At 42.9% G+C, this 22,854-nt stretch overlaps 1 protein-coding gene across 4 annotated transcripts in view; it reads right to left on the bottom strand.

The window, feature by feature from the left end:
• TPD52L1 (tumor protein D52 like 1) overlaps positions 1-22,536 on the bottom strand; it is a 61,680-nt gene extending 39,144 nt beyond the window's left edge. For all 4 annotated transcript variants that reach the window (XM_006089235.3, XM_006089237.3, XM_023754192.1 and 1 more), the window contains exon 1: positions 22,331-22,536. In XM_006089235.3, coding sequence (XP_006089297.1) covers positions 22,331-22,349 — 19 coding nt within the window. In that variant the 5' untranslated portion in view covers positions 22,350-22,536. The remainder of the gene's footprint in view (positions 1-22,330) is intronic.
• Between the last annotated feature and the right edge of the window lie 318 nt (positions 22,537-22,854).

Genomic DNA, 22,854 nt, shown 5'->3' with positions numbered 1-22,854 from the left:
ATTTTAAATAATAGAATATGATGTAAGTGGTACCATGTCAAACTCCAAAAGAAAAGAGATTTCCTTTATGCTAAGCGAAATAAGCCAGTCAGAGAAAGATAAATATCACATGATCTCACTCATTTGTGGAATTATAATGAACAACATAAACTGATGAACAAAAATAGATCCAGAGCCAGAGAAGCATCGAACAGACCGTCAAACCTCAGAGGGAAGGCAGGGGAGGGTGAGAGGGTGGAGGTAAGAGATCAACCAAAGGACTTGTATACATGCATATAAGCATAACCAATGGACACAGACACTAGGGGTTGAGGGCATGTGCTGGGGGGAGGGGGAGAGTGGCAGGGGATAGGCCAATGGGGGGAAAAAGGAGACATATGTAATACTTTAATCAATAAAGAATAAACTTAAAAAATAAAATAAAAAAGAAAAGAGATTTCCAAGGAGAGGTAATAACTAGTTCAAAAGTTCTGGTTTAAAACATTAAGGGATCCAAAGATGCACGTGTTGACTAGAGCACCACAAGATGACAATACTGTTTGTCCAGCATTATCAGGGAATTCCACACAAGTGTCTGTCCTATAGACCTGAAGTTTACTTAAATTATTTAAAAATTATGCATTTTATACAAAATCTTTCTCTTGTTGAAGGGTGATACAGAAATGCGGGGCATAATTATCCTCAAAGAACTGAATATCCTCAATGTACCCAGCTAACTACAAATCAAGAAAGAATGTATTTAAATGCTTTATTTGTGGTCTAAACCATGCACTATTAGCACAAATAAAGTTTAATTCCAATAACAAATCCTAAAGGTCTTCCTAGAGATATTGTTTGATGTTGGACTTATAAAATAAAAGAGATTTTCGACAGGTAGAGATGGGGAGGGAGATCTCGTAGGGAAGAGCATTGACAGAGCATCAGAACCAAAAGTTCAGGTATGGTCCAAGGATGGAGAGTTGCTCCATTACCTGGGCTTAGGCTTTTGGGGGACGGCCTTGACTTGGAAAGGAGTTGGGAAGGAGAAAGGAGGCAGTAGAGAAGCACAGAAGGTTTTTGAGCCAAGGAATCATAGGCTAAGAGATGTTCTTTGAAGAAAACACTACTTTCCTGATGCTTTAATGTATTTAACTGCACTGATGACTCCAGGGGCTTTAACCAGCTTTAAACAAATGCTGAGAAATGCTGAGAAGGGAGAGTTGGTGTTTCTTCCAGATCTTTCCCTGCTGTCAACTGCCATTTCTAATTCATTGTAAACTAGAAGTTGCCAAGGGAAACTAACAAGTCACACTTAATCCTATAATTGAGTAAATAAGCTTGAAATCCGAGGTGGTCCCAGTCAGCCCTTAGGGACTAAAAGGCACGGGGCCTTGTATTAGCTGTTTGCTTTGTGCTATTTTGTTTACCTTTCAGAAAACTGTTTCACAGAATTCTCTAACTCATGACAATTGATCTATAAATTGAACTGTCCCTGTTATCCTCCCGGAAAACAAAAGCCCTTTGGGTTGTGAGCTCCTGGAAGGCCTGGCCCAGCCTTTATCCCCTCAGACCCCCAGCTCACTCTGGAAGGCTTGGGGAAGAGCTGCTGCAGGGTGAACTCTAAGCTTTGCACTTGCTAATGCTGATGCTGGCCGGGGAGAGGGGGACACGCATGCGCAGAGTCTCCTCTCAAGCGGTCTACGTTTTTCATGAATATGTGTTTTGCATCTGCATGTCTTCCATGTGCATATACGTTTCCTATTTTAATATACATAGGCTTTTCATACACACAGGAGCCGTTTCGCATCCTTCCTCAGCACTCCACCTGAAACCATGTCATCAAACAGAAAACTCCACACACAGGAAGTCACTGGAAAATGGCTTAGGGATTTGTCAGCGCTCCTTCAGCCCCCGGGTTCTCAGCTCCTTTTTTATCACTGATCTCCTGGGGGCTGCCGTGGCACCTTCAGAAACAGTGACTCAGTGTAGCGGTGACCGTCAGTAGAGAGGACAGTCATGCCCCCCACTCCACCTCACCAGGAAAGTAAATCAGACAGAACAGGGAAAAGGAGGGGAGGAGGAAAATGGAAAAGGGTGATATAAACACAGCAGTGGAATAAAATGCCCTGAATCCTTCTGCCATACTCCTCCCAGTACACTGAGAAGCACAGTATAGTAGAGAGTACGGCCTTTGGTGTGAGATGGGCCTGAGTCTAGTCCCAGCAACACATGGTTAGCTGAATACTCCTGGCCATCTCATGGAACTTCTCTAAGTTTCACTTTTCCTCTTCTGTAAAATAGAAAAAAAGTCACAGTAACTATCGCACACAGTTGTATGGAGGATTAAGTGAGATTAAATTACATACACTGTTGGTTCCCATGTCTAACACAGGAATAATGAATAGATGGCGGCAGTGATTGCTGTAAACAACCAGCCAGGCAGGGCTGAACTGCACCGTCAGTGCCCTTATAATTAAATGCTTCCCACGGAGAGCATGGATGCTAATCAAGCCTTTCAAGAAACCCGGTGGGACACTTGGTACAGGCCCCGCTCCCACTGGAGTGGCCACGCGTGGGCCTGGCTTCATCGTAAGGGGTGTGTGGGAGTCAGGGCAGAGCATGAGGGAGGCAGTCCTGTGGGAGTGCAGGGGGAGGGCCAGATGCAGGCCCACCACCAAAGCAGACGGCGGCAAAGTGTTTGCAACCACAGCTAATATGCTCTTTTCTCTCTAGGCTCTTCATTAACACTCAGAAAAGTAGACTCAGCCAACTAACAAAGCGGGGGAAAATCGATGCTTATTTCCTTAGCAATGAAGCTGGGCAGTCATATATAGGCCTAGAGCTGAACGGCTGGTGTCCTGAGTGCTAGTCAGGTTGACCAGGCAAAGAAGACTTTCCACTTGGAATCAAAGCCATCCTCCGCTCCACTCAGTAGTCTCATACACTGAGGCCCAGGGGACCCGTCATAGCTGGACATAGTTTTCTCCCCAACAGCATCTCTACAGAAGTCAGCAGGAAAACGGGTGGCTAGGTAGTAGCTATGTCGGGTCCTTCGTTGACAATTTTAAATCTTTTATGATTTCACTTCAATTCTGCCTTTAGAATTGCAGGTTCCACATGCCATTATACCATGTATATATTGGTTCTTTTTCATTTTTCTTAAACTTGTTTAAAAAATAACAGTTCATCATGACAAGGTATGTTGCTGTCCAACAGAGCAAGGGAGCAAAAACAGGTATCTGAAGGCCACTGAGGACTGTGAGATGCCCCACAGTTGTTCATTGCCTCCTTTATTCAGAGCTCTCTCCCCTCTGATGATAGGGAGAGAGACACACTCAGAGTACGTTTGGTCTGATACTCAGAACATCTGCACCCTATTTCTCTATTTTGACAAACAACATGTGAGAATAGCCAACCAAATGGAAAACACCGCTGTTCTCCGCATCTATTCTGCTGCAACAGTGATACTTAGCAGTGGGTAGGCTCCTCTACACCCTTTCAGTTAGAAGGAAGAATACCATTCACCCAATTTTGAATACATCGTTATCCTTTTTCCTGTCGAAATTAAGGAAAAAGAATTAAATCCATTATTTTCATGGAACCTGGAAAAGAACATTTGGTCTCTCTCTTCTTCATTGAGAAGAGAAGCGTGGACAAGCTGCTGTCTGTGCTCAGGGAAACACAGCCAGCGCGTGGACAATGGGCGAGAAGCAAGTGTCCAAGGACAAGCTGTTCCTCTGCGAAACCGTCCACTAGGAAAGAAGGCCAGGATGATTATTGAAATAAAGAGACGGAGAAAATACCATGTGAACAAAATAACCCAACACATACACACACACACCGAAAGCAAAATAAAACCCCAAGGTCAGCGAGGAACTATTCCCTTTAAAAGAAAATGTTAGTTATATTTTAGAAGACAGCTGAATTAAAATTCCACATAACATCATATGCTGTAAATAAGTCACCATAGTCAAACGTAGAGTGGAGACAAAAAAAAAAAAGGGATATTGCATCATATTTCCTTGGTACAGCAAAAGAAAATGTATTGAGTATTCTTTAAAATGCGAAGGCATGCTGATGTAATGATGATGGCTCTTAGTCCCACTGGTTTCCTGTCATCAGTTTGGTAGTTGCAGTGACTCCCAGGCCACCTACTTCCGTGCAGTTTTCAGAGAGAACGACCTAGGTCTTAATTCTGAAAATGGAGCCCCAGAGGCTGTAGTCTGCTTCATTTGGGACTGGTCACAAGTTAGGTGTCTTATTTTTTGACAATCCTACAAACCAAGCAAAGCATATTAATTCTTGCCAGTCACAGAGTCACAGCTGATAGTTTAGTTATATTATGGCCACTATAGCTCATAGAAACGCCTTCCAATCTGGCACTTTCAGTTACTTTGAGGCTCACTGTTTTCAGCTACAGAAAGAAATGGCAAATGCCTTAAGAGCAGAAAGCTCTACCTATACTTCCTTTCCATCCTAACTCCCAATACTGTAATGTTGGCGGAGAATTCTAGCAAGGGGAGGAAAATGGAAAGGTGGGTCTTAGGAGGACCTATACTTTGACTTTCCCCATCTCAGCACCCCCTTTCTGTCAGGTGTCTTGTCAACTGGAAGCTATTGTCACTATTGCTTTTACTGTACATTCTTCTTTCTCTGCTGCTTATTAAATACCTTGAGGGGAGAAAGTTTCAATTTATGTCAAATACTCATGTGGTAAGGAAATAAAATTAAGCTCCTATAATATCAGATTTGGAACTACTTCAGAGTCAGAAGGAAGTAGCAACGGGGTTGGTGAAAAGTCTTATGGAAAAATACCAAGAAGAGAGAGGTTGCCAGTCCTCCTCCTCTGCTCTTTCCCATGTGATGAACGAGCTTTTGACAACACCACATCAAAGGCACCAATGTTAATTACTAGGGGGGAAAGTTAGATTAAATAATAAAGTTAATGGCAGGCTATGACAGCCTTTCTCTCCTAATGAGTATTTTAAAAAATGCTTTTTAATACACATATTAAATTAGGTTTACTACAAAGGATGCCATAGGCAGAGTCCATTTTCGTCTTCTTTTTGAAATTCTTTGTACCCAAATCCAGTTAGATATAACATACATACATCATTTTCCTTTGTGGTCAAACCCTAAGTCATGTTTTCGAATACTTTCACTTTATGAGCCAACATATCAGCCACCTCTGTGCTTCTGGCCCACACAAATCCTGAATTGGAATGAAATGTACCACTGATCTTAAGAATTAATTTAGCAGTTTGCCCAACTGGGGTACTTATTATAAAAGAATGTACTTCATTGTTCTTTAGTTTGCTATGGAAATTCTTTTTTTCCAACATGAGTATATGATTTTCAAGTCAACATGGGAAAGATAATCCAAGAATGCTTAGGGCAGAGGTGAAATCAACTGAGATGCCTTCTATTTATACCAAGATGACCAGACTACTCATGACAGTCCCAACTGTTGGGAAAAACTCATTATCTAAGGTATCAACCACAAAGTAAAAAAGTATTTGCCCTCAGCTTAAGCTAATTCTCTAAAAGTATCACAGTGCTTTGCCTATGACTTGAAACTACCTTAAGGAACCTGATGTCAGGTTGTCTTCTGTATGAGCTGGACTTATCGGCATGGACTAAAGAACAGAAAACATGCCTAGGTCTGGGTTTGACCTCCCTGAGTAACTAACTACCTTGCCAGCCCAGTGGAAATCTTCTGACCATGGAATGCCATGCATGCAGTTTTGATAGGAGTCCTTTGATGTGATATTTTTTTCAAACTGCAGATCACTACCCATTGAATGGGTTAGTAAGTCAACTTAATGGGCTCTGACCAGCATTTTTTTAATGAAACAAAATAAAGCAGACTAGAATAGAGTAGAAATTATTAGAAATGCACATAGTAAGGGCAAGCAATGTTTCATGAATTTTGGTGTCAGCTATAGTCATTATTTTATATATACAAATGGGATGAGGCCACTTTTAGCTATACTCAGAACACAGCTGTGGAAGGAAGAATCAACAGCACATGAAGACAGATCCACTGAGGAACGCAAACGTGCCTTTCCACTGGATAACAAGTTGATGATGCAGCTGTTTAAACAGAGGAGAGAGGTACAGTTTCTTTCCACTGGGGTCGTTGGTTTTCCCAGCTACGGCAGCTTGTTCCGAAACCTAACCAGCTGTGAAGGCCTTGGTGAAATGAGCAATATGCTTGGATAACTGTGGGATAGCTTATTCAATAGGTGATGCCATAGAACCTGGACACTTTCTCACGAGAAGCCTCCAAAACCAATCTCCAATAATTATTCTTAAATGTGAAGTGTTCCCCTTCCTCCCCCCTCGAACCCCCAGCTAAAACCCTTTGTTCTTCAACACCATTAAAAACATAAGGAGGTATAAAAACAAAAGTGCATTTGACAGTTTCTGGAGTTAAGATAACACAAGACTTTGCTTATTTTTTTGGCAATGTGTGTGTGCACATGTACATACATGATTATATATACACATGCTTTTTTGCCACTGTTTGATAAAAATGGCATATTTATAGACTCCTCTGTATCTTGCTGCTCTTAATTCAGAATTCATACTAGATCTATGTGCCAAATGGTACAATAGTAAGTCATCCTTTCCCACAATGCCGTGTCTAGTGTCAACATTTATTCTTCTGTAGGTCCTCTACATGCATTTTATCCAATTCCAAAATATCTTTGTTGGCACTTTGAATGGAATTACATTAAATATACAGTGGGGCCTTGACTTACAAGTGTCCCGACTAACGAGTTTTTCGAGATATGAGCCGTCTCTCGGCCGATTTTCTGCTTTGAGTTTCGAGCTAAAATTCGGGTTACAAGCCAGCTTCAGATACCCCACCGCTAGTTGGTGCAGCAAACGTCACAGTGAACTCCACAACATCAGCCCAGCATCACGTGTCTCACTCGTTCACTTTTTGATTTGACATACGAGTAATTTGAATTACGAGCTCCGTCACGGAACGAATTAAACTTGTAAGTCACGAATTAAACTCGTAAGTCAAGGCCCCACTGTAGTGATTAATTCATCTACTGAAGTTTTATATTCTTCTTGGATCAATGTTGGTAGTTTATATTTTGCTATGCTTTCTCTAGTTCAGGGGTCAGAAAATGTGGCCTACGGGCCAAATCGGGCCCCGTCTATTTTTGTAAATAAAGTTTTATTGGATCATGGACATGCCCACTTGTTTTCATGATGTCTATTTGTTTTTATGGGTCCTTTGAGCTTCGGTGACAGAATAGAGTGTGACACAGACTATTTGACCCGCAAAGCTTAAAACATTTACTGTATGGTCCTTTATAGGAAACGTATGCAGATCCCTGCTCCATGTTTACAATTTATTTTCCAAAAAGTTGTACATGGTATTTTCCAGCTTCTAAAATTTCTTCCATGTTTTAGTTATCTTTCCTTTTTCATTTCTAACTTTGTTCTCTTTTTTCTGGAAATAGGTTCACAAGAGGTTTGTATCTTTTCTAAAATTAACTTTTGAATTTATCCTTTCTGCTACTTTTCTGGATGCTGTTTCTGATTTTATTAATTTCTGCTTCCATCTTTTAAAATTCTTTCTTATTTTAGTGTACTTTTTTCTAGTTTCTTAATTTTAACTTGTATGATTTGTGACTACTCTGTGTCTCAGATTTTGGAGGTTCTCTCTTTCATTATTTTCTAGATATTTCAGAATTTCATTTTTACATTTGACCCAAGCATGTTTCTTAATTTCTAAGTTGTTAAATATTTTCAGTTATATTTTAATACTTATTTCTAATATTGTTACACAATAATAAAAGAATTTGGTCTATAAAAGCTCTTCTGAATGTTTTAAGGTATTCTTTGGACCAATTATTTCATTAATTTTTCTAAGTGCTTTATGGCACCAACGGAGTTAGGGTAAGAACATTAAGTTCTATATAAAGTTTTAAAATATATCCTGTTAATTCAATTTAATTGGATCATTCAAAGCCTTTCTGTCTTTACCTATTATCTACTATTTACTCATTAAAATACACCAATATAAATTATTGGTATATTTTATTACACCAATTATTAACAGTTCTCCCTGCAATTGTGATAGCTTTTGATTATGCATTTCTAGCTGATATGCCAATTGGGCATAGAATTTTATGACTTTACAAACTGCACTTCTTTCTACAGTTTTATGCTTTCTTACTAATTTAGTTGTTGTTCTTCATGTTTTGTTTGCTCTTTGCCTTGAGTAGTTTTGCCTATCTCTGTGTTCCCTCAACCTCAAAAAAATTAAGTATATTTCTTATAGCAACTCTCATCTATATTTTTATGCCAGCAGTCTCTCATTTTATGTAAGGGTATTTGCACCTTTTATATTTTAATGTAACAATAGTATATTTGACTTGTTATTTTATATTTATAATTTAGTTTACTCCTTTTTTTCCTCTTTACTATTTTGCTGGCTTGGTAGAATTTCTATTCATTCCTATTTTTTTCTTGTTAATTTAAAAGTTCTACCACTCTTTTCAATTCTATAAGCTGTTGCCTTCTCTTCACAAATACATGTATTGAAATATTCTGAAAACAAAATGCCTAATGCTAATAATCAGACACAAATCAAATGTTTACTGTCTTATACAAATGAAACACCAACAATTTCTTCCTTCCAGATATGTTTGTTATTCCTACATTGCCTCCCCCTGCGTCTGTCTCCACTGCCAAGCCCCAGAGGCTGGCCTCCTCAGAGCCAGAGGCTATGAGACGGGTTAGGTCAGTCAGAAGCCCTGGCAGCTGGAGGCTGCACTTCAACCACCTCTGCTGTTCCCGCAGCCAAGCACAGACTTGAAGGCATCAGCTTTCTGTGGGGGAGGTTTCCATGTCCCCCCCCGCTTCCCCGCCCCCCCAACTTCATGGTGTGACCCATTCATTGAGCTGCTGCAAACAGGAGCAGGGGTAGCACAGTTCTGCAGCCAACCACAGGCGCAGCAGCTTGGTGACAAGGCAGGTCCCAAAGGGGTGGCTTGATCCCAAATGCTTCTGAATAGTAGCTATGGCAGCAGCAACGGAGTGCCCCAGTTCTGGGGAGTAGCTGTAAGAGTTGTTCCTGAAAGCTTAGTCTAGAGCAGCCGTGGGCAAACTACGGCCCGCGGGCCGGATCCGGCCCCTTTGAAATGAATAATACTAAAAAAAAAAAAAGACCGTACCCTTTTATGTAATGATGTTTACTTTGAATTTATATTAGTTCACACAAACACTCCATCCATGCTTTTGTTCTGGCCCTCCGGTCCAGTTTAAGAACCCATTGTGGCCCTCGAGTCAAAAAGTTTGCCCACCCCTGGTAGAGTCTACCACTTCAGCCATACAGTGAGTCTGTGGCCATTTAACACGGCTCTGGAATGCCTTCCTGTTTAAAATAGGTGGGTGGATTCTGTCCTCTGTAACTGGACTCCAAGTCATACTCTCCTTTTCTCCCCATAGAACTCACAGCTTTTACTGAGACAACAATAATTTCGTACTTTTGGTTTTAGACAAAGTTTCCCTTTCAGTATGTCTTTCCTTTTCTCTATTAAAAATCTTTATGTATATCTTATCTTACACATTCCCAATTACTACCATCATTTATTTACATTTAATCAACATTTGAGTGTCAATCAAGTTGCTAGAGATTGGCTTTGCAGGAAAAAAGATGGTTAAACCTTGATCCTTGTCTTGTTGTTCTTAAAATCTTTCACAGACTTTATAAATGTTTTATTCTCACACAATCCAGTGACGTTTGGTTCATTGTTTTTGTTAAAAGCACTTCCCTTAAGATCTTTCGGTGGAGTCATATGGAGAAATATCAGGGACATCAATATGTGCTTCTAATCAAGGCCTTTCACTAGGCACTCTTCATCTACCTATGTTTCTTTCAAATGTTTCTATCCTATCATTTCTAACTACAAAACCTGGCTCCAAGCTCACCCCTCCAACGGGTTCTCCTGTCCAATTCTGGGCCACCCTGGGCCACCCTGGCCCTGCTGGATGCCCCAGTATTCTGCATGCACCTTAGTGCTGCTTTCCAAATATGCCTTCATCCCTCTTTCCATTCCTTTTTTCCTTCATTCCTATTTATTGTATAAGGACTGATTCTATTGAAAATTCCTCAAAAAGGGGGAATTTGTCTTTTTGGCTACCCTCGTTGTTTATAATATAGTGATGGGTATAAAGTCTCAAAAATAACATTCCTTGCATTCTTAATCCCCACAGTGTGTGTGTGTGTGTGTGTGTGTGTGTGTGTACAAACACACATACAATGCACATAGTGATTTTTGAGTACTCAGTGCACAAGCTACTTAAATCATCTAGGCCTCCATTTACTCATCGTGAAACAGAGACACTGTCACCTACCACACAGTTGTGTTTGGGAGCTTAACTGGGACCCTGTATGGCAACGTTTCCTTAGCAGTTGTCCAGGGTACCGAGGAAGGACAGTGTAGGGATGATGATGTCTGATAGCCGAGCCAGTGCTCTTAACATCCTGACTCCCCAGCTGTTCTCAGCCAAGGTAATGAATGTTTTCTTCTCTTCATGTACTCCAAAAGCAAGAGGAGGACTTTCAGACGCTGTGCCCAAGGTCTGGAATGTCATCACACCCAGATGGCAGGTTCCCTCCCTTCCACTTTCAACCACTTCTCAGAAACCACCCCCTCAACACTCGTCTCCTGACTATTACAGAGGGAGCCTCTTCTCTCCACCTCACTCTCTCCAAAAACGCAACTCCTACAGCGCTTTGCTCACGACTTCAGCTCACGACTCCTGAAAAAAGGTAGCTTGTATTTAAACGTAATCAAAAGTGACAACCCTGTGCAGCTGTTCGGGTTTACCTACTTCCCCTGCACTCTATGTGCTTTTGATGTTTGCACATTTGCCTTAGAGAAGGCACAGTGCTGTTTACATTGATTTTTTTTTCAATGCCCAGCCAACTAGCATGCTTTGACAAATATTGGCTTAATAAAGGCTCCCGGCAGTGACTCAGCATCGATGCCTACCTGTCTTCCCGGGGAGTCTCAGTCATTATGCTTAACTGGTTTCTATAAAGCACAGCAGCAAAGGAGCACGGTAGTGCCTTTCTGAAGCCAGAAGTGTCCCGGGGCAGCCCTGTCCATAAGCACTGTCCAGAAGGGGGGATTTGGTCAGGCACCACCAGGACGGAGGCTGTACAAAGCCAACTTTCCAAATGAAAAACTGCCCAAGAATCTCCCTCATGTCCCAGAGACTCCGTAGACCCCACAATCAGCGCACCATCCAATACGGACTAACTCCAATTCTCCTGGGAAATCCTGGCCTTTGACAACGTCGGAGAAGAGAGAAACTGCCCAAAGACCTATGGCTCACACCATCCAAGATACACTGAGAAGGCCCGGATGTTCCTAATTATCTCTGCTGACACATTTTAGCATCTGTTTCAGTTCATCAGTGTAGCCCCAGAATCTATACATTGCCTAGCATACAGAAGAGTTCACCAAATGTTTGTCAGTAAATAAATATTATCTTAAAATAACATATGCTTCTATCGAGGTCTGTCCTCAGTTACTAGTATGAAACACCCAAATTCTTTTTTTCTTTTTTTGGCAAATTATTTTATACATTTCAGTTAGATAAGGAAACTCCTCCTCCTACTAACCACGTAGTGAATGTTCCTACATGCTGCCCCAGTAAATAGCATTAGATTACACTTCACAGAAGACAACAACATTGCACAAAATAGGTTTACCTATGTATTTTTTTAATCTTAATTGTTGAAAGTATTACATATGTCCCTTTTTTTCTCCCATTGACCCCTTATAGCCTGCTCCAGCCCCCTGCCCCAGGCCTCCACCACCCTATTGTCTGTGTCCATGGGTTATGCATATATGCATACAAGTTCTTTGGTTGATCTCTTCCCTCCCCTATCTCCACCCCACCTTCCCTCTGAGATTCCAGAGTTGAAACACCCAAATTCTTTAGCTATTCATCCTCTGGTATTTAAATCCCATGACACTAGTTAGTCTCAGTTTGGTTGCCTCTCTAGAAAACAGACAGCATGTACTAATAAGGTAAAATAGCTCGTTTGCCTCGACACTAACACTGAAATCCCCAGCTACCTTAGTTCTTCGTTGTACCAGGACTAACATGTTATTTAATTCTCTTGGTTATTCCTAAGTCTTCCTGAAGAGATATTATATTCAGACACCCTAGCTTTCCTGAATTTTGGTCTTGGCATTGTTACAGAGGGCAAGCTGAAGAACAGCAATAACCAGAGCTACGGGCCAAAGATGATGGACACATGGTGTCAGGATGGCATCAGAGTTCTGTGCCGTGGAAGATGCAGGTGATCTTAGACTCCAGGTAGAAAGTGACTTTCCTTGTTGAAATGACTTTCAAACACCCCCCTTACCCAGATTGCTGCAAGATGCTGCTCCCCAGAGCAACACAGCCCTCTTGAAACCATCTCTGGATTTTTCTCCAAATGCTCAAACAATGGCAACGTGCGTAAGAGCAGAAAAGACTCACTTTAAAGAAGAGCTGTCCTCTCAGATTTTGGTTCCTACAAAGATCACTGGTGTTGAGTAAGTAAACTGAAGGAATAGTTAGTACCACAGAGTGAAAAGGAAGAAATTCAAGATCATTCTGCAACACCGAAGCTATCCTGTGAAAAAGAACTTGTGTGCTAAATATATACCAGGTACAATGAAATGATCATCATTGTAAAAACAAAACAGTAGTGCACATTATCATAAATCCTGCATAGAAAAGGAAAAGAATTATCTGCTTGTGAAATGCTTTAAGCGATTTTTAAAGTAAACCTTGAACTAAGGAAAACTAGGATTCCTATAGTGGGTCTTCCTTTACGAAGTGCTTTGAGGCGTGTGGGGACTTCTGCAACTCCTATTCACACTTGAGGGATCAGGTCTCTGAGCAGTTGCCTGCAATCAGGAGCCTGAGTGGGATGACCCTGTGTGTTTGGGCTGCACTATCCCACCCTAGACCTGTATTGAGGGTCTACTTGGGTTACCCATTGCTCTCTACACTACACAGTGATAAACGAGAAGCTGAACAGACCAAAAAGCATGGTGTTTTTCCTCTTAAATTTCATTGTCTCCTGGAGAACTAAAGTTGACCAGGAAAGTGACTGGAGAAGTTGTGTCCAAATTGCAAGATAAAACCATGAGGGATGCCTGGAATTCAGTCAGCTATGTCTGTTAAGATTGAATAGTCTGAAGAATATGAAGGAATGCAGGGTTCCCGCGAAGATCTTTACGGTTGGGTGGACAGTATGCTTCCATTTTGTAAGAGCCAAAGGAATACAAAATCCATCCAAGTGATGTGGGATTGCAGGTTTCCCTTTAGAAGTCATGGAGTGGTGACATGGCAATTACAAGTTCAAAGTATTCACCAGGGTCAAGAGTGGTTATATAGTCCTAACCCAAACCTCTGGGACTTGTGCAGCCTCCGGTGTGTTCAGAAAGCCATGCCTCTCTGCTGGAAAGTAAGTTCAGATCAAGTCTCTGTGCAGAGTATCAATCTCAGAGAGGTGTAGAATCACCTACCACCACTCCCCCTACCCCCACATTCACAACCTTCTTCAATGTATTGTTCTCCTTAGCATTTACCAACATCTAGTATACTACGTCATTTATGAATCTACATTATTTACTCTTTTTCTCTTCCCTAGAATATGAACTTCCCAAGGGCAGAAATTTTCATCTTGGTTGCTTGAGTTTTTCTGGAATCTAGAACAGTGCCTAGCACTTAGATATTTTAGGTAATTATTGAATGAAGAATTGAATGAAGACATTAATAAAACCAAAGGTACAGAATTAGTATATTTGTGGGAAGGCATCTGAATATTTGGTATTTTATATTATGTTTGAGAGAATTTGGTCTATTGAGAGACTATCAGGCTTATAATTTCCATTTTAGTGTAACTTGATAATCGATTTAAATGTGATCTTTAAGGGGAAATCCTACTAAATTTGCAAGTAATATCACAACATTTAAGAGAATGTTAGATTTACTATATCTATATATTTAATTTTTAGATTTAAGTACTTGGGAAGACGAGTCCAATAGAAAATTGAAGTACTTAAATACGAAATTGAGTATATCAGCTAAATTTGTATGTCAGTGATATCCTAATATTCAAATATCATACTCTTCCAAGTTCCTTTCAAAGTAATTATTTACCTTTGGTAATTTTATAAGGAGAATAAGATTTGCCAGCTGAAAGTATAAGATGGGAGCACAGGGCTGCAAGGCAGAAAAGCAAGTTCCTGTTCTATTGCCCATACAGAAGAAACCAGCCCAGGCAAATCCCCTGGAGAATGCAGTGCTTTCATCTGCACAATGAGGAGATGGTATGAGATCGTTTATTAAGTCCCTCCCAACTCTAAATCACAAGACTACTTCTTAAGGACGTAAGGCAGATCCATAGTGCTGTGGGAGTTGAGCGGAGAGGAGGATTACTTCCAGTGGGAAAACCAGGAGCTCATTAGTGGGATCTGACAAGCTGAACGGAGGGGAAACAGCATTTGAGGTGGACGCCTGAGCAAACGTGGGAAAGCAGAAAGTGGGTTTGGAAAAGGGGGAGTCAGAGAACATGTCCAATGGTGGGCCAGCCATCAAGTCTGGTCAAGAGAGCACTTCCCCAATGTGTTGATGAATATATGTCATCGCTCAAAACACTCATGTATGAGTAGCAGCCTTTACCAGGCCTGCTAGGATGTCAGAGATAGTTTCATAGCACAATGATAGTATTTACTTAGGACCTAAACGAAAAACTGATTAAAGAAATTATTATACCATCTATTTACATAGCGTTTACAGGAAGAATCTGCTTTATAAATGACACAGTAACCTCGGAAGTTTACTTAAAAATAAGCTTATGCTAATTTATTAGTGTAAGGCTAGTGATGACTCAAATATCATGTTTCAGAATCCAAGTTGAGTTTCATGAAACTGAAAGAATAGCCACATAATCTGCTATTTCTGCAAAAGATTTCCTCTGCCCTAAATTCTCAACAAAGCTAAAAATCCTTTTCATTAAAAGGTCAGTGAAATACAGAGGTGAATGGATCCATCCTCATCAATATTTCAAACCCTAGCAGGCCATCAGTGAGAACGTGGGGGAGGTAGCACATTCAGGGAAGGAAATAAGTGTTTTCAGGTCTAGTTCAATAACTACTTGCAGCATATCGAATAACGTTTTTAAGCAACACAAGAATATGGACATAGTTTCTCGTAAATGGCAATAAAGTAGCCAATCAGAGCAAGCCACACGTGTATTACAGAAGAAAATGCCACCAAATGATTGTAAATTCTATTTCTTCAAATGAGACTTTCATCTGTCCAGTTAAAATAATTTGAACAAGCCCAGCTGGGGTGGCCCAGTGGTTGAGTGTCAACCAATGAACCAGGAGGTCACGGTTCGATTCCTGTTCAGGGCACATGCCTGGGTTGTGGACTTGATCCCCAGTGAGGGGCGTGCAGGAGGCAGCCGATTAATGATTCTCTCTCATCATTGATGTTTCTATCTCTCTCTCCTTCTCCCTTCCTCTCTAAAATCAGTAAAAATATATTTTAAAAAATAATAGTTGAACAGGCATTGCTGACCCAAGGTTTTCAACTGCCTGCAAACCAGCTGCCCAGGCGAACCATTCCCCGTGGCAGTGGCTGCAGCTCTCTCCTTCTCATCCCTCCTCCGCCCCTTCGGAACCTCCGCGCCAGGACGGAGAGAAAAACGGGCACTCAAAGCACGTGGTTATTTGCACATCTCACACCGACAGCCTAAGCATTCGCTCAATATTTGCTTAATGGAGATGGGGAGAAGCTGAACACCCAGTTCTTTGTTTGTAAAATATACATCAGCTGTCCAGTCACCACATCAAAAGTCTATTTGCACAAGCATTTTGAATGTGCATTGCAGAATTTATTACAGATCCCACAAGGGACACTGAGAAGTGCTTTATAGTATTTCTTGGGAACACATCATTAGAAGCGTCTCTTGTCCTAAGTTTCTCTCCTCCGCTCCCGGCATCTCATTCTCTCTTCCATTCTATTTCTTCTCTCTCCAGGACTGTCTTTGTGGCTTTCCTCTCACTTCCCATATTTCCCCCTTACCGTCTCCATATCCCCCTCACTCTTTTTCTTAATAAGAGCAATTTAGTTCTATCTTTACGTTGACATGCTCCTACTCCATGGTCATATATGATATATCTACTCAATACTATTTATTCTGCCATTCATCATTTTCCCCACAAGCATGGACAGATGCTTTCCATGAACCAGTCGCTTCTAGACCTGGGGATATGGCAATAATGAAAACAGTCAAAGTCCCTGCCCTCAAGGAGCTTAAATGCTCCTTGGGAGAAAAAGAAAACAAATAATTATTCATAATATAAAGTGACAAAGTCCTATGAAGAAAAATAAAGCAGAGTAAAGGGACATAGACACATACATATTAAAAGTTTTATTTGTGTCTTATTTTTAAAGAACATTTAAATAGCAAGAGCAGAAATCTAAATTTGTCACTAGAAGCTTTTCGGGATACTCAGAAGTCTTAAGCATGCTGCTAAGCAACTGACACCAGGATCTTCAAACTTCTGCCCTCAGAGCACAGCCCTTTCTCCATGGCTTTGCATTCCGTCAGCAAGGCTGCACTGGAATACACTGCATCCCAGTTGCAAGATACCAGAAATAACAGCTGCTTACTGATTCCCAATCCGGGGTCCAACATGTGCAGGCTATACACGTTGGAGAAAGTTCTGTAACTACTATCATTCAGTTTCCTCATCTAAGATGAGAATACCATGACCTTCCTCATGACTTTGTTGTATTTATTAAGTAACATGAATTTTAAAAATATATATACTTTTTTTTACTGATTTCAGAGAGGAAGGGAGATGGAGAGAGATAGAAACATCAATGATGAGACAGAATCATTGATTGGCTGCCTCCTGCATGCCCCCTACTGGGGATTGAGACATAACCTGAGCATGTGCCCTGACCTGGAATAGAATCTTGACCATCTGGTTCATAGGTCGACACTCAACCACTGAGCCACACCAGCCAGGCTAAGTAGCATGATTTAAAAAAAAAAAGTTTTAACATATATATTTTTTTTATTGATTTCAGAGAGAAGAAGAGAGAGGGAGAGAGGGATAGAAACATCAATGATGAGAGGGAAACATTGATCGGCTGTCCCCTACACGCCTCACACTGGGGATTGAGCCCACAACTGAGAATGTGCCCCAACCGAGAATGGAACCATGACCTTTTAGTTCATAGGTCGATGCTCAACCACTGAGCCACACTGGCAGGGCCTCACTTAATTGTTCTGACCTTCCATTTCCCTGTCTATAAATGAGTTAAAAGTAATGGTATCTATTCCAAAATGTTCGCATAAGGATTCAATAAGATAATGCATGTAAAGTTCTTGGCATGTACTACTAAAAGCAACAGCAAGCATTTATATAGTACTTACCCGGTGCTGAGCACTGTTTTAAGAACATTGATTGTATTCACTTGTTAAACCCTCATTACAATCCTATGATGTAAACGCTATTATTACCCTCACTTTGCATATGGAAAAACCAAGGCCCAGAGAAATGAAGTAACTTGTTCAGGGTCATATTAATGGTGACATCGGCAGGATTAAAATCCAGGCAGTTTGACTGGTCTGGAATCTTAAACACTGTCCCTCTGTCTCTCAACATTCAGTGGTTGTCGAATCTTTGCTATTACTATAGTCATCGATATGACTATCGATGTAGTTGTTGATATATTTATTTGACTAATCAATACTTGAGGAAGTATTCATTTATTATTTACTTTCGCTCACCAAGTACCAAATCTTATCCTAGTCCACAAAAATGAACCCTCTTGCTTATCAATCTTATAAAGCAACTTTTCAGATTCTGCCCACCAAGAGTATCAAGCAAACAAGGTGTACATTAGGGAAGGCAATTCAAAATAGATTCCCATATACTATAATATCTATCATTTGTATGATCAGATTTTACAAGAATTTTAATTGCAACAATAGGATGTGTGGAAAATGACTGACTTCATCTTATGTATGCATCACTACTACTTTAAAACTTCTATTTAACAGGAAAATAAAACAATAGGAGGTAGCTCTGATTTATGATTTAAAAATCATAAATCAAAATGTATAACACCTAGCTCCCATTGTTGAAGGTTTATAATTAATTAACTGAAATTTGCAGAAGAATTATTTTGTGGGGGTAATCTGATCCCTACACTATAAGAGATTTTGCCTATTACTATTCAGCAGGGGAAGGAAGGATTATTTTATTGTTTTGAAACAAAAAAATTTTTTTTTCACAAAGCAAGAATTTGTTTTCTATGTAATATTAACAAAAAGGATAGAATTGCATTTGTTTTACTAGAGCTTCATTCCTTGCTGCATCTGCTGTCCTTATCCTCATTTACTTTATTTCCTCTATTTCTAATTTACATTATCTTGCTGTGTTTCATATTTCTGTATAAACTGCCGTAAGTTCTTCCTGGAACAAGATGAGGCTAAGTCAATGTCCTGTGAGCAAAGCATAATGTAAGGTATGCATGACATTTTCACTTTAATGGAATTTGCAATCAGGCAGGATTAATCGGACACGTATTACTGTATGTCACTCATGGATTTCTGAGAACCCTGAGACTAGCATGTGTGAATCTAAAAAGTAGTTACTGTAGCAGGCTGAACAACAGCCCCCAAGTATATCAGGCCCTAATCTCTGGGACCTATCAATGCCACCTTATGTAAGAAAAGGGTCTTTGTCCGTGTGATTAAGTTGAGGATCTGGAGATGGGAAGATGATCTTGGATGATCCAGGTGGGCTCTAAATGAAATCACAAGTGTCCTTAGAAACTGGAGGCCGAGGGAAATCTGAAACAGACAGCAGAGAAGGCAATGGGACACGGAGGCAGATACTGGAGTGACGCAGCCAATGAAAGCAGCCGACAGCCACCAGAAGCTGCAAGAAACAAATTCTTTCTTAGAGCATCCAGGGAAGGGACGCCCTGCTGATACCCTGATTTGGGTTCAGTGAGAGTGATTTCGGAATTCCAGCTCCAGAACTGTGAGAGGATAAATTTCTGTTGTGGTAAGCCACCAACTGTGTAGTAATTTGTTACAGCAGTCACAAGAAACTAATACAGCTATTAATCTGAATATATACCGGGGTTAAGTGGAAAGAAGATTTTTCTTTCAACATTAAAGACACTGGGAAGGACAAAAAGCAACATTATTTCCTAGAAAAATGAAATATTGGAAGATAGTTTTAAAAGATCAGGAACTTTTCATTTTAAAGCACTACCACATGTTTCCGGAAAATGCTACATTCCTAACCAAATATCCTCTCCAATACATCATAACATTCTCGAGTACCAGGAAAGCAACTGGGAATGCTCGCATCCTGTGGGCCTCCATTCCACACTGTTCTCCAGCATTCTCCAGCATCGTGTTGCTCATAAGTCCACTTCTGAATGTTTTTGTTCTACCAACTTCCCTTGTTTTACCAAAAGTGATCTTTTCTTTTACAAAGTTAAGTGATCTATTTGCAGAAGTTCACTTATGGAGCAGTTTCTGGGACTGGCTGCTGTCTTTCTTGAACTACATGTGCAAATGGTGCCTACAGCATCCCGTTGGTCTCTGGAAGGTACAGGAGGCATCGCATCAGCAGCTGCCTACGTAACCTCCCTCATCTCTGTTCTCTCCAGATCAAGAGGCAGGAAGATAAGCCATCCTCAATCTGGGTAATTCTAACAAACATTGTGCTGATGACACAAACCTGCACAAAGGACTCTTAAAATCTAAGAGTCAACTTCACTTAGCCAGAAAAATATGCCAAGTGGAAAGATTTTCTCTTTAATATACACTATAAATGCTTTGTGAATAGTTTTCTTCTTAAAGAACTTTAAAAAAGGGGGGGGGCTTAAAATGAAAAATGTGAAGTACTGGGAAAATAAGAATTTAAGAGGTATTCATCTGGTTGTAAAAGTATAACATGGGGGCCCGGCTGGTGTGGTTCAGTGGTTGAGCGTTGACCTATGAACCAAGAGGTCACCCCGGTTCAATTCCCAGCAGGGTTGTGACTTGTTGTCCAGTAGGGGGCAGGCAGGAGGCAGCTAATCTCTCATAGATGTTTCTCTATCCCTCTCCCTTCCTCTCTCTCTAAAAATCAATAAAAAAAAATTTTTAAGTACACCACCCTCCTTCATATTAATCAGTTATTTTTCTTTTCTTCCTAAATGTTTTTTAAATCTGTTCACTGTTCTCTTCGTGGCTGACCATCACCCTAATTCAAGTGTCCCTAGGCATACTGCATTCGCCTTTTTACCCACCCAGGTCCCACCCCCTCATGCGGGGAAGGGGAGAGTGGCAGAGAGGGCGGGGAGAGTAGGGGGCTGAGGTTTTATCTTTCCTCTAAAGGTGGTGGCTTTGAGCAGGAAGGGGAACTGAGCATCACCTCTGCCCCTCATTACCTACTTGGTTTACGGGGAACTTACATCCTCTCTGTGGGAGGGGCACGGGAACACCACCTACCTCCTGGGACTACTGTGAAGAAGAAATGAGCCAACACATGCGAAGCACAAAGACCAGAAACGGGCACAGGGAACGAACTTCACTGTTTTGGTTGGCACCTGCCAGGCCTAAGGTCTTCCAGGCGCTCCCTCTTTCCGCGTCAGAAACGAAGCTGCGATTTCACATTTATCACATAACTCTCAGAGCAGTGTCTGTCTCTTCCTCTACTGTAGACTTCAGGAAGCAGGAATCACACCTGTGGCTGCCTCTCCTGCACGGTGTTGGGCTAAGAAAAGCACCGGCATGTCTGGTAGGTAGATCTCTCAGGTGAAGCAGGCCAGGTACCCGCGGTTCCAGCCTGCAACACCACGGGTCTTCGGGGTTAGCTTTGCTCCAGCTCACTGAGTAATAGCAGGACCGGGAAGCTTTCAGACATACCCATGGCCAGCCCCAGAGAGGCCGGTTTGGTTGGTCCGGGGCTCGCCAGGGCCGGTATTTTAAACTCTCCAAATAATCCTCATCTGCAGGTCAGGTTGGAAAGTTCCCACCTGCTTCCATTCAGGAGGGAAGGCCTCCGAGCTGACTCTGCTTTTGAATTTGCCCAGCCTCGGGCGGGGACGGGGGAGGGGGTGAATTCTCCTTTCTTATTTAGATAATGGGCAGTTTTATGGACAGGAACTTGGCTGACGGAACAAACAAGAATGGTTCGCGCTGTTCAGACCATTGTAATCCTGGCAGCAAACCCGTGGGGATGGCTCCTGGCCCCGGTGCCGCCAAACCGCTCTCATTCGGGACACTTCTGCCCCTAGAGGGCGAGCGCACAGGGTCATGAACCTCTTTATTTATTTATCTTAAAAGCCATCACTGAATTCCCTACACGGTGGTGTAGAAGAAAGGCGCGATGGTTGTTTTAAAGGCTGCAGAAAGCTGACCTCAACGCAGCCCTTCCTGGCGCTGCAACCAAGACAGACCCCAGAATCAGCGTTCCTCCTCCCAGCCTCCTGCTCCACATCCTCCACCTCTGCTCCTTTCCAGCCGTTTATTCTCGTTCTGCATGAGTCCATCGGGCTTCCCAAACCCCGGTCCGAGTGTGACCCCAGACATAAGGGTGCCCTTCGCGAAGCCGTCGCGGGTTCCTCCAGTCCGCGGCCCCAGGAGTGGGGAGCTGGGCGACCAGACCGGCGGGGCCCCGCGCGCTTGGGGAGGCAGAGGGAGCTCCCCGATCGCGGGAAACCAGGGCGCACCTGTGGGTCCGGCTGCAGATCAGCGGGCAGGCAACGCTCTCCTCGCCTGGGAAGGCCGGTTCCCGAGAGGCCAGCGTGTCCGGGAGACCGGGGTCTCCGCGGAGCCCCCACCTCGGCGCGCCCCGCGCTCAGCCCGGAATTTGGGAGCTGCGCGCAGGACGCGAGCCCAAGGCGCGGACCTCGCGCTCCCTCCCCACTCCCCGCGGGAAAGGGAACGAAACGAGGGTCCGCGACCCCGTCCAACAGGTCCTGGGGTCCCCGCGAGGTTCAGGAAGCCGGACGACCGGCTGGGGAAAGGGGCGAGAACATGCCGTGGGCGCATCACCTACGGAGGAACCTCTCCACGTACCGTCTTCTTCACCCGCCCCGGCCCCACCGCACAGCCTGAGTTTGGGGAGCAGGAATCATCCCGCGGACGCGGGTGGGAGCAGAGTGGCGGGCCCGTGAGGCTGGCCCCGGCCCGCTCTGTCCGAGAAGTTGGGGATGCAGGAGAAGCGCCTCTCTGCGCGCCGGGGAGCTGACCCTCGGGCGATCGGCGACCACTCACCTTGTGCCTGCGCCTCCATGGTGGCCGAGCTCGGGCTGAGCGCGGCGGGGACCTGCTCGCGGAGATCCAGACGGCGGCGGCCGAGTCCAGAGCGCAGCTGGTCCGGCCCAGGGCGCCTTCTCGCTGCACCCAGTCGCGAGCTCTGCGTGCGGGGGGAGAGGAGCCTCGGGCAGCCACCGCCGGCCGCTTCTCGTTACCTCCGCCCCTGCCCGTCCACCTGGCCTCGACCGCGCTGGGGAAAAGCCCGCCGAGGGCGCCACCTGCCGGCCACGCGGAGCACTGGGCGGACGGCGCCCCCTCCTGGCTCAGGGCGCGTGCTCAGGCCAAATAAATGCCTGACCCGGCTCAAGCGGGCCCTGAACTGGGTTGCAGCAAGACAAACACCATGGGAGAGAAGAGGGAGGGAGGATTTACAATACTGAACGATTATTGCTCCTGGTGGAAATACTGTGCGGTTTCTGTCACCCCCTGGACGCAACATTTTTGTCAACTGACCAATATATATCCTGGTTTTATGTGTGTTT

The sequence above is a fragment of the Myotis lucifugus genome, unplaced genomic scaffold (genome assembly GCF_000147115.1).
Source record: "Myotis lucifugus unplaced genomic scaffold, Myoluc2.0 scaffold_57, whole genome shotgun sequence".
In the NCBI taxonomy this organism is placed as follows: domain Eukaryota; kingdom Metazoa; phylum Chordata; class Mammalia; order Chiroptera; family Vespertilionidae; genus Myotis; species Myotis lucifugus.
The sequence above is the reverse complement of the archived record's forward strand: the minus strand, read 5'-3'. Positions and strand labels throughout refer to the sequence as shown.